This window comes from Elgaria multicarinata, chromosome 9 (genome assembly GCF_023053635.1).
Source record: "Elgaria multicarinata webbii isolate HBS135686 ecotype San Diego chromosome 9, rElgMul1.1.pri, whole genome shotgun sequence".
In the NCBI taxonomy this organism is placed as follows: Eukaryota; Metazoa; Chordata; class Lepidosauria; order Squamata; family Anguidae; genus Elgaria; species Elgaria multicarinata.
Genome location: NC_086179.1, coordinates 41,019,379 through 41,031,868, shown reverse-complemented (window position 1 = coordinate 41,031,868; position 12,490 = coordinate 41,019,379). Strand labels below are relative to the sequence as shown.

At 41.8% G+C, this 12,490-nt stretch overlaps 1 protein-coding gene across 1 annotated transcript in view; it reads left to right on the top strand.

Annotated features, from left to right (window-relative positions):
* Positions 1-12,490, top strand: part of UTP20 (UTP20 small subunit processome component) — an 84,905-nt gene continuing 72,415 nt past the window's right edge. The window contains exons 1-7 of the mRNA XM_063133697.1: positions 1-141; positions 1,766-1,846; positions 3,071-3,137; positions 4,278-4,410; positions 5,639-5,827; positions 9,477-9,558; positions 12,179-12,316. Of these exons, the coding sequence (XP_062989767.1) occupies positions 97-141; positions 1,766-1,846; positions 3,071-3,137; positions 4,278-4,410; positions 5,639-5,827; positions 9,477-9,558; positions 12,179-12,316 (735 nt within the window). The 5' untranslated portion in view covers positions 1-96. The remainder of the gene's footprint in view (positions 142-1,765; positions 1,847-3,070; positions 3,138-4,277; positions 4,411-5,638; positions 5,828-9,476; positions 9,559-12,178; positions 12,317-12,490) is intronic.

The following is a 12,490-nucleotide window of genomic DNA, read 5'->3' as shown; positions in this document are numbered from 1 at the left end:
CACGTGCGTGGATAGGTGTACCCGTTTGGAAAACTGGGGTTCATATACCATCTCCATCAACCAAAGGGTAGCTTGTTCCCCCAGATCCTCGCAGACATGAAGTCCAAATCGTCTTCTCACAAGTCGGAGAACACGCACAGGGTAAGATACGGGAGACCGGGTGGCGGGAATCATGTGAAATTCTGACACTTTTGCAGACTCTGTTTAGCACTTGGTGAAATACTAAGGGTTTACCGAACTTCAGAAACAATAAAACGGATGCCCAGTTACTTATTAGTCTCTCTGAGAAAGAAATTGGAGCTGAGGATGGTACTGGATCAAAGCAGTAGGTGGACAATACTTTTAGCTTCCTGTGCAGTAAGCTGTGGATAATTGTAGTTTCTGCGGGAAAATAGCGTAGCTATTGGCCAAGAACAATACAAAATAGTAACTGTGTGCATAATGTTTCTCTTCTCAGTGTCTCTGCCCACCCCAATAAAACACCAGCAAAACTATAGATTTTTTAGATCTTGTCCATGTTATCCAAGACCAAGTCATTATAAAAAGCCAACTTCTAAAGCACGTTGCTTGTCTTTAAGAACATAATTTGTTCTACTTGTTAGATCTTGATATTTTGACATATGCACAATAGCTTCTGCATGAAATACAAGGAAACACCTGCTTCCTATCTATTAGAACACTGATCACTGAGAGCCCTAATATGCTTAAAAAAACTCTCATGTTGACTTTTCCTATTTTGGACTGTGTGCTGATTTACTAAACTGCATATGTGAAAATTAAGCTTGCATTGCTATTACAAGAAGATAGTTAACCAGAATAAGTCTCATTGGAGAACCTAACTTACAACTGAAATTAGTGGGACATACTTTCAGGTAAAAATATTTGCAATTACTTGCAAGGCATTTTCTTCTCTCTGCCTCGTTCCCCACCTTCCTGTGGGATGTCACAAATGGAAATGGATAATAGTTGTTCTAAATTGGTATTACAGGATGAGGGTACAATCCTATCCATGTTTAGATATTTAAAAAGTCCTACAATTCCCAGCATTCTCCAGCCAACTGGCTGGGGAATGCTAGGAGGTGTAGAACTTATTTTTATCTAAACTTGCATAGGATTGTGCTTTAAGTAAACATTCTTTTGCTGCGGGGAGGGATAATAGATGTACACTCAGTCCAAAGATCCATTTAATAAAATTCAACCCTGGGCAGGCATCGTGATTCATTTCATAAAGGAAGCTGACCTTATGTATGCAGGGAAACAAGCACACAGATGAACTAGCTTCAGTGAAGGAAATAAGTGAGCTAGTTCTGGAAAGAGGAACTCCATTCATGCAGGGCAGCTCCTGCACCCAGAACTGATTGCTGGATTGGGGCAAGAATCTTTCTGATGGTCATATTTAGGGATGGAACGATATGGTGTGATTCTTATGCTTGCAGCATATTGTAAACTGGATGATAAACCTTAATCATGAATATGGAAGACCCTGCCCAGTATGGAAAATTGATGTAAATCATCTTCAGATAGGTATTGGCCCTAGAAGAGCCTTATTTAATTTAATTCTATGGGCTGTACTGTCTCACGAGCACTGTGTCAAATACATATAAATAAATACACATACATAAATTCTGTTTCAAATGCATTCTGTTTCAAATACAGGTAGAACTGCAGAGAATTTGACCTGTACTATTTGACAACTTTCTTTTAAGCATGATGATGTGCTGATGACTGAAAACAACTGAAGTAACTTCTAGTGTTTCTTTTGCAGTTTCTCACCTTCTCGGAACGCTTAAGCAATGTAAATATTGACATTATTCATCGCATTGACAGAACAGGGAGTTATGCTGAGGTAAGCCCAATCTAGTTGTTTTGAAGTTTTATTGTTAATCCTTCCAGTAAAGATCGTGAATTTTCTTGTATTTATTAGAGCATTTCTAGACGTCGTCTTCCCAGTGATGGGAGCAGCAAACTCAGAAGTGAAACTGGAAGACCATGATAAAACAGCTAGCTACCTGCTATTCATTTTTATTTGTTTGTTTGAAATATTTTTATCCCACTTCTCAGCCCAAAATGCTCCCGGAGAAGTTTATGTGCAATCAAGAAAACAGGACAAACCCTCCCCACAGGTTTACAATCTGAAGGTTTGGAGATGCTTGTTAGAGAAGTTAGGAGTTACCAATGCTGTTTTAGTGCAGTGGTTGTTCCTACCTCCACAATGCGTATGCCAGTTCTTTTAATATGTTTTGATCTGTAGCAATCAATATGCTCCTTAAGTAATATTGTTAACATTATTAGAGTGGCTTGCAATGTGTAAAGGTAGATTCACATTTGACTTTTAAAGTACGAGTGCTTAAGTTAGGGTCCGGTTTACATTAAAAGACAGAAAGTAACCTTCTTCCTGACATGCTGGCTGGGTTCACACAACATGACAGCAATAGTCAAGGTTGAGTTTGGCTTGAAATGTGGGCTGTTGTGTTGTGTGAACCCAGTCACGCTAAGAAACCATGGTTAGTTAATCATGAACAACCCACAGTTCACAATCCTACAACAAACCACTGGTTCTGTTTGTACATAATTAAGAAATCATGGTTTGTTAACGCAGCTGGGTTCATACCAAAGAACAGCCCACAGTTCGATGACAAACTACACTCAACCCTTATTCAACTCTATTGATTGTCATGTTGTGTGAACCTGTCTGCTGTATTTCTGCATGAGAGCTGGTGTGGTTCTAATCCAGAGAAGCAATAAAAAAAACAGTCCGTGATTTTTTGTCTGAACAGCTTTTCCCTCCTGCCATGCAGCTGATGAATGATGACCATCTGATTATAATATTTGGTTATAATTGGCCTGCTGCTTGAATTTTAGTAATTTTAGTAATGTTATAATTATATGTAGATAACTGCTGTAGTTTTGCAGGGATTTGTATATCTTTGAACGAAGAATTTAGTAATTCAGTCATGCTTGATATACCATAAAATACAACGTTTTTTTAAAAAAATATATATAAGCCTTATTCTTTGGAGAATTAAGCTTCATGTGTGTATACACTGAATAATGCACATTCTTATTTCAGGAGGTTGAAACGTATTTTCATGAAGGACTGGAGAAATGGAGAGAGCTGAACCTTACTCGGCATTTTGGTATACCTTTTTATCAAAATATTCTGCATTCATATTTCTTTTGGGGTGTTATACAAAGGTGGTCCATGTTTTTTGTTTTTTTTCATCCTGGGGCAGAAATGTGTATTGAGACCAAGAGTTTCTGCTGATCTAGCTTTGTTAATACACAATTAGAGTGCATCAGATGAACTTGCTGTGCTTTCCTCATGATGACTTTTGTACAATTTTTAGTGTTGGTCTAAAAGAGGTATAACATTTTTGAAAATTTCCTAGGTTGGCATAATTCCATTTCTTTGCTCCAGCAGTTGCATTGTGCAACTATGCCCCAAACCCAGCATTGCAATTTAGCTTATGATGAGAGGTATAAATCAGTCCACTGTATCAGCAACTATAGATTTTCATTTTCTGCTGATGACGGGTGGAAAGTTTCAGAAAAGTGCTGATAAATTCCTGTACTTTCAAGTTTTACAAAACTTTATTTTGACTTCAGCTGCAGGTTCTTCCTGTTTCTCAATTGTTATTATTTTTTAACTTTCTGTGGGGAAAGTATTTTTCAATATAACCTGTCATGTTTTCTGGCCAAAAGCTGTGCCACAGTTAATCCCTTGGTGAGGAATCATGGGAGTTCAATGCCAAAACTTCTGGGTGGAGGCATAAGTTGCCCAACCCTGCCTTACAATAATGTGTGTTCCTGTGTGTGTGTGAGTGAGAGAGAGAGAGAGAGAGACTGGCATAGTTAGATCATTTGGGCTGACAAACCACTCTTAAATTTCAAAAGGTTTCTTGCCTTTACCTGCAAGATCGTGCATGCTTGGATTATACTCCATAGGTGTATGTTTTAATCACTTGCTGACTTTTTAAAGGCTCGAAGTTGGCAGCCTTGTGATTTGAGCAAAAGCTGGAGAGAACTGGACATATCCTGTCTATTGTTACTATGCCTTAATGGAAACTTTTTATAAAATCAAGTGAGGCTGCAGTGATTTACACTTTTACTTAGGGGTAAGCCCCTTTAACATAGTGTGGCTTATGTGTGAATAGATATGCCTAGGATTGCAGTGTGAATTGGTATTTGAGTTTGGCAGGAGAAGATTAGCTATTGTCTTTGGAATTTCATGAAACCATTATTAAGATTTATTTCTAATTTTTAAATGTTTTTCACAGTGACATTTTATAGACAGGTAGTCAACAGATGCCAGTCTTTCAACCAGCTAGTGTACTATCAAAACGACATTGTGCAGAGCTTGAAAACCCACCTGCAAGTGAAAAACAGTCTTGCTTTTCATCCCCTTTTGGAGTAAGTACATATTGTTGTCATCTAAATTATACTTTCTGTGTGGGGATAAAACGAAGCCAATAATGCCTTTTCCTTTCTCTCTCTCTTCTCTCTCTCTCTCTCTCTCTCTCTCTCTCTCTCTCTCTCTCTCTCACACACACACACACACACACACACACACACACACACGGGGGGGAAAAGAATGTTGCCATCATGGTACATTGAGTCTTTCGTTTTTGATATCCTAGAGTACTGCTTGTCCATTTCTTGAAAACTTTTATTTTTAAATTTACAGTTTGCTTTAAAATGTGTTAGAACATATCCACACAAATTTAAGCGCCTTCTCCCCTACCAACCTGCCTGGTCACTGAGGTCATCCAAGGGCATGCTCCTGGTGGTTCCACATAGACCCATCCTCTGGTTGGAGTTCACGAGGAGAAGAGCCTCCTATGGAATTCCCCGCCTCCGGAGGTCAGGCAGGCGCCAACTTTGTATTCCTTTCGGCGCCTCCTGAAAACGTCATTATTCCAGGAAGACTTTCGTCAATGACCAACCACGGGTCACTGCACATTGTACTTCTTTTAAAATCTATTTTAAAGTGTTTATTCTGTTTTTATTTTATCTTGTACACCACTCCAAAATTTTGAATGGAAAGTGGTATATAAATATTGTAAATAAATAAATAAGTCTTCGTAGTGCTGATGTTTTCATGATACTTGGGTGTGTATTAATAACAATGTTTAAAATAAAACTTTGCAGTCACACTTACATGCAGTAATCTCTTTGCATAACAAATAAGCATAGCTGGTAACTTTATCTCCATTGTTTCATTTCCAAGACTTTTGAGTTATATACATGCTTATATACCTACCCTATGGTGTAGAAGGAGCGTGAAGTCCAATGGATGGAGTATTGGACTGATAAATTTGGGGTCATATCCAAGCTCAGACCTTGGTCCATTGGATGGCTTTGGGTAATTCACTGTTTCTCAGACCCTCTTTCCAAAGTGGGAATGACACTAGCTGTATCTGTCTCTCAGGACTGCTGTAAGGTGATATTACCTGAGATGAACCTTAGGGATGTGTTAGGCCATACATGTTAATGCAGTGTATAAGTAGATTAAAAGATGAGCACACGATGGGACAGCGAGATGTTTCTCCAGAGATATTTGTAGCTACTATTGGGTGTGTGCATTTAAATTATAATGTGTTATCATTTGACATTTTCTTACTGTGTGTTTTCAACCTAGCTTGGTGGTACAGTTGGCTCGTGATCTCCAGACAGATTTCTATCCTCATTTTCAAGACTTTTTTCTGTCCATCACAAGATTGTTGGATACTCAGGACACAGAGCTGCTAGAATGGGCTTTCACCTCTCTTTCTTACCTTTACAAATACTTATGGAGGTTAATGGTGAAGGACATGTCCAATATTTATGGGTAAGCATTTTCATCTATCTAAAACAAGTCTTTTTAACGACACCATTTGCATGCTGTTTCGGGAGGCTGGGCTAGATGGCTTTTTAGTTCCTTTCAACTCTGATTCTTAAGAGCCAATGTAATTGCTTGTGGCTCTGATTCTGTAGCTACATAGAGCAGTATATTTATTATCCACTTCTAAATTAAGGTGATGTGGTTAGTTCAACTATTAGGCAATTCAGCAATGAGCAGTTCAGCAATGGGGCAAATGGGCTAGGAAGGGTGTTGATGTGGTATCTTTTTCCCAGGAGGATTTCTACAAAAGGTTAGACAAGTACCAGTCAGGAGTTGCATTGGAATAGTGAGCTGAACTATTAATCATGGCAGGAGAACCTCTAGCTCAGGGGCCTAATCCAGCTTAGGGGCACTTGACCATATGATGTGTTGCATGAGCCTCCTTGGGTTCCTCCGGCCAAACACCACCCTTCGAAGAATCCACGCTGTTATCTCCAATCTGAGGTCAGAGATAACAGCAGGGGTGTGGGTGTTGAAAGACTCTGACAACACTGGGAGGAGCGGCTGCTTTTCCAGTACAGGCTGAGTCTGTTCACGTGGTGTGCACCATCCCCATGGGGACAGTGCGCACCACCCGAAGCCGGGGACTCAGCAGGTGCAGGGAGTAGAAGCCAACATGGATTTGTCAGGAACAAATCCTGTCAGACTAATTTGATCTCATTTTTTGATCGGGTAACCTCCCTTCTGGACTGTGAGAATGCTGTGGACGTCATATATCTTGACTTCAGCAAAGCTTTTGACAAAGTGCCCCATGATATTCTGATTAACAAACTAACTAAAAGTGGGCTAGATGGAACAACTATTAGGTGGATTCACAGTTGGCTACAGAATCGGACTCAAAGAGTACTTATCAGTGGAATTTTCTCAAACTGGGGAGAGGCAATGAGTGGGGTACCGCAGGGCTCAGTCCTGGGCCCAGCACTCTTCAACATTTTTATTAATGATTTGGACAAGGAGGTGCAGGGAATGCTTATCAGATTTGCAGATGATACAAAATTGGGTGGGATAGCTAATACCCTGGAAGACAGAAACAAACTTCAAAGTGATCTTGATAAGCTGGAGTGCTGGGCTGAGAACAACAGAATGAAATTTAATAGGGATAAATGCCAAGTTCTACATTTAGGAAATAGAAACCAAATGCAGAGTTATAAGATGGGGGATACTTGGCTCAGCAATACTACAAACGAGAAGGATCTTGGAATTGTTGAAGATCACAAGCTGAATATGAGCCAACAGTGCGATATGGCTGCAAGAAAGGCAAATGCTATTTGGGCTGCATTAATAGAAGTATAGCTTCCAAATCACGTGAGGTACTGGTTCCTCTCTATTCGTCCCTGGTTAGGCCTCATCTAGAGTATTGCGTCCAGTTCTGGGCTCCACAATTCAAGAAGGACGCAGACAAGCTGGAGCGTGTTCAGAGGAGGGCAACCAGGATGATCAGGGGTCTGGAAACAAAGCCCTATGAAGAGAGACTTAAAGAACTGTGCATGTTTAGCTTGGAGAAGAGAAGATTGAGGGGAGACATGATAGCACTCTTCAAATACTTAAAAGGTTGTCACACAGAGGAGGGCCAGGATCTCTTCTCGATCCTCCCAGAGTGCAGGACACGGAATAACGGGCTCAAGTTAAAGGAAGCCAGATTCCAGCTGGACATCAGGAAAAACACTTATCCTGTACACCACCAAATGTTTTAATGGCACAACTCACAGTGTACAGATTCAAGCACTTGTGGAAGTCTTTACAAGGTTTAGGAGGGACCACAGTTCAGTCCAGTGGAGGTTGGTGGCTCCAATGTCAGTGGGGCTGTGAACTCGCACCAGGTTTCAGTCAGAACTCTAAAGACGCTTTCCAAGGTGCTTCTGCACCTTGGATAGCTCCTATACAGTTCTGATGGGTTTTGACTGAAGCTCGGAGCGGATTCACCACTCAATGATATTGGACTCACCAGCCTCCACTGGCTCAGTCGTAGAGCATATGCTGCACGGCTGGACATCAGGAAAAACTTCCTGACTGTTAGAGCAGTGCGACAGTGGAATCAGCTACCTAGGGAGGTTGTGGGCTCTCCCACACTAGAGGCATTCAAGAGGCAGCTGGACAACCATCTGTCAGGGATGCTTTAGGGTGGATTCCTGCATTGAGCAGGGGGTTGGACTCGATGGCCTTGTAGGTCCCTTCCAACTCTGCTATTCTATGATTGTAATCCATTGTATTCTTTCAACAAAGTGATGTGTTGCATGAATTAATGTAAAGATTACTGTAGGAGATTGCAAGGTCTTAGTCAGATCTTTGCTAGGTACAGTCATCTGCACAAGGCACAGGCAGCCCTGGCTCCATGCCCATTGCTCAAGCAGTATATAATATTAGGTCATTAGCTGTAATTGGCAGCAGCAACAACTTCCAGGCTCGTCCTCGTCAGACAGGAGCAGCTTGCTTCCAAAGTAGGGCAGATTTCGCAAGCGTGACAAAGGATGTCTCAGTCGATGCTGTAGTTGAGGGACATATGTGTCTCAGTATATACATCTGCATAGTTCTTGAAATCCAAGATCTTAGTCAGATTTTGGGGATTTCTACAAAATTTATGTAGAAAGAATAATTGTAATAAATAAGTCAATTTAATAAATGTTATTGGCTCTGTTTGCATCTGTCTTTCAAGGCTGCTCCTCCACCTCTTACCTGTTTTTGTTTTTAATCTGTCACTTGTTTTTAACAGTTTGCATATGTTGACCTTTCTGATGCATGTATTTTCAGTTTGCGTTTATTCTTGCTGTAAGCTGCCTTGAGAACTTGGGTGTCAGGGCAGCTTAGGAATGCCTCAGGGTGCAATCCTGTTGGGATGCCCGTCAGCCTCCGATCTAGCTGGGGCTTTGCTGAGCGGGAGGGCAGGAGGCTGGGGAGGCCGGAGGGTTCCTTGTAAGCTGGTTTCCACAATCCACCCTCCCTCCCTGCCTGTCCAAAGAAGTGCTCTCTTTCCTTCCTCTCTGAGGTCGGCTTTGTGAGTTCAGAGAGGCAGTCTGCACAGTTCTCTCAGTGCCGGCAGGGTGGGGGAGGGGAGCTCAGGCTCCCGGCCCCGGAATCTGAACTATCCTATGCCCCCAACCCCACCCCTGATGCTACCTTGGGGCCATAGGATTGTTCTCTAAAGTAAATCAATCCTGTGCCTTATCATGCCCGTAGTAACACAGGCAGATGCCTTCCATGGCATCAAACCACTGGTGTATCTAGCTCAGTATAGTTGACAGTGACTGGTAGCCGCTCTCCAGGATTTAGGACATGGCTCTTTCCCAACTTTATCTAGAAATCCCAGGGATTGAACGTCTGAATGCAGCCATTCCTTGCCTAAATCAGAATAAATCCGTGTTTAGATACTTGCTTTGCATTAGATTAGGGGTAGGCAATCTGGTGCCCCCCAGATGTTTTGGACTGCAACTCCCATAAGCTCCAGCCAGCATGGCCAATTGTCAGGGGAAATAGGAGTTCCAGTCCAAAACATCTGGAGGGCACCGGGTTGCCAACCATCACATTAGATGGTGGATTCCGGTAAGTATCGTTGTATGTTTTTATTCTTACATTGGTATGTTTGAATGTTGCATTACAGATTGTACAGCACCTTGTTGGCCCACCACAAGCAGCACATCAGGAACTTTGCTGCAGAAAGCTTCACCTTCCTGATGAGGAAGGTAGGTGATGTGCGGGGTGGGAGGGGGGGTGGGAAGAGAAAGTGCCTGTTTTTCAAATCAAGTTGACTATTAGTCCTTGACACAATAGAAAGGTTTGCTAGGCATCCCCTCCCCTTTTTTTTAGGAAGTGTCAGTCATCCATTTAGTTCAGTGAACATATGAAGCTACCTTACACACATTTGAGGTTATCAGTTTAGCTGGCTGGCCAATATTGTCTACTTTAACTGGCAGCTGTTCTCCAGGACATCATGTATAATCTTTCCCATCACCTGCCTCCCGATCCTTTTTACTGGAAATGCTAAGGGTTGAACCTGTGACTTTCTGCATGCGAAGCCTGTCTTCTGCTGCTGAGCTATAGGCCCTCCTTCCCTCTGGATAAAATGTTCTGGGTGTAGCAGGTTGAGAGCCTGCTTTTAAAGGAAGACTTGTTGGGTGGCTTCATTACCAGCCTATAAAATGGGACTCATACATTTTAGTATCTATGTAGCTCTTTCACTCTTACTGCTCAGATTGCTTCAGATACATGATTTAGCAATCCTTGCAACTACCCAATAATTATTATGTCCATGTTACAGCTAAGTGCTTGTCTAAGGCCATCTAGTGCAGTGGCCACCAATCTGGCGCCCACGGGCAACTCCAATGGTGCCCACGAAGCTCTCTACCCCATGCCCATTAAAAAAAAAATTAAATAGAAATCTTGGGAAATGTTACAGCAGTCTTATTTCTTTCCTTTTCTAGCCTCTAGCCTTTCTCTCCCCTCTACCTTGCTATTTACCCCATTATCCCAGCCTCTAGCCTCCCTATTTATCTCCTCCAACACTTCTTTTGCTAACTTTTGACTAGCCGGGCCCCCATGGCAGCCATTATATGACTAGTCACATCTTCTGTGAGAGCCATTTTGTGATGGTGCCCACAGCAGTTTCTCAAATTCCCAAATATGCCCACAGGTCCAAAAAGAGTGGGCATCCCTGATCTAGTACATTCATGCTTGAGCTAGGATTTCTAACTCATGGTCTTAACCAATATGCTACATGAGATCTGTGCTGCCCTGCTTCACAAGGTTGTTGTGAATTATTCTCCTCTGCATTAAATTGCATTAAGTTAATATATTTTTTTGTAGAAAAAGTACTATTTCCGATTGGATTTCGCAGGTCTTTATTCTCAAATTTTTAATCTGGAAACATTTTGTGAGAGTTAATTGAGGCTTGGCATATATTTAGACATTGGAGCCAGATAGCAGAGGTCACAAGGCAGTGGTTGTGGTGACTAAACTGTAGTGTTCAGAGTAACTGTAGTGAAATATAACACAGCAGCTGAAAGGCAAAAAATCAGGCAAGGCACTGCTTATTTTTGGTGTTGGTTTACTGGTCAAATGTTGGTTTATTGGTCAAATGTTGAACAACTTCCCCTGAAAAACACAGATGTTTGAAATACATTGGGAAATCTGATGACCAATTTGTAAACAAAACCTCTTGCACCTATTCTCCTTGATATCCTCCACTCCCTAACTCACTGTTGTCAAGATCACATTTGAGCCTAACGATATTTTAGGCAGTTCAGTGAGTGGTCTTTGGCAAGGCTAGTTCATATTGGGCCCGTTCAGATGACACGTTAAGCTGTGGTTCGGCCACTAACCCTTTTGCAGCAAACGCTTAGGGAGCATGATTAAAACATGGTCATGTTTAGGAATGGAGATGAGGGGGGAACGGAGGAAGAGCACCACAAAGGGGTGTGAAAAGAGGCTGGCTCTGGTATGACAAGTGTAGGCTGTGATGTGTAGGCTGATATTTGTCAAAAGGTAATGTTTTTATTTAAAAGTTCAAGGAGGCTCAACGTTTCGGATCGTCAGATCCTTCGTCAGGAGCACTGATTGACACTTTTTCTGTTGAGAGTCTTCGTGGAGAGCTGTGTTTTCTTATCCAAAAAACTACTTGTGCTTAACAGCTAACCCTAACCAGTGTTTAGGAATGGTTCATGCAGCACCCTAAGCCATAATGTTTACCTCAAAATGCTTAACTACCGTGTCGGTAACATGGTTGCTGATGGGGACCTGAATTGTGTATGTTCTTAGCCTTACTCAAATGATTAGCTGTTTGGGTATCATAGAATAGCAGAGTTGGAAGGGGCCTACAAGGCCATCGAGTCCAACCCCCTGCTCAGTGCAGGAATCCACCCTAAAGAGGGCTGCCCACATCGTTTGAACAGACAGCAACCACACCGAGGAACATCCCCACTAACACTTGGTTTCTGCAGCATCATTATCATCAACTCCCACAACATGGGCAGCCCTGCATACAAAGAACTAACTGTATGGTTGGGCGTCCTCTCATAACAGCTTCTGGGAAGCAGAGCTGCTGCAGGGATAACTTATGAACTAGCCTTGCCTCTCAGCCTGATATATCTGATAGGTTGTTGTGACCTCAAAAGGCACTCTGAGTTCCTGAAAGGTAGGAGAGGATATCTGTATAATTGAAATTATCATATGGACATTACAGTGCCAATACAAAATTGGGAGTGACTGGTGCAGAGGTAAGAGGACTGCCAGGAATTTGTAATTGTCTTTTAGGGCAGTATGTTATGAATTAAAGATGTGCTTTCTTCCCTTGATTTTGTTTTGTAGGTTTCAGACCAAAATGCTCTTTTAAACATAATGTTCCTTGACCTGGGAGAGCACCCAGAAAAAGTGCAAGGGGTTGGTCAGTTAATTTTTGAGATGTGCAAAGGTGTTAGGAACATGTTCCATTCCTGCGCTGAAAAGGTAAACTTTCTAAATTATATGAAGCAAATGGAAAATTAAAAATTATAGGGAGCCTGATTCACTACTTCAGTGAATAAAAGTTCTAGGTCCTTCACTGTAGCATAGTACCGTATTTCTTCGATTATAAGATGCCATCGATTGTGAGACGCACACTAATTTCAGTACCACCAACAG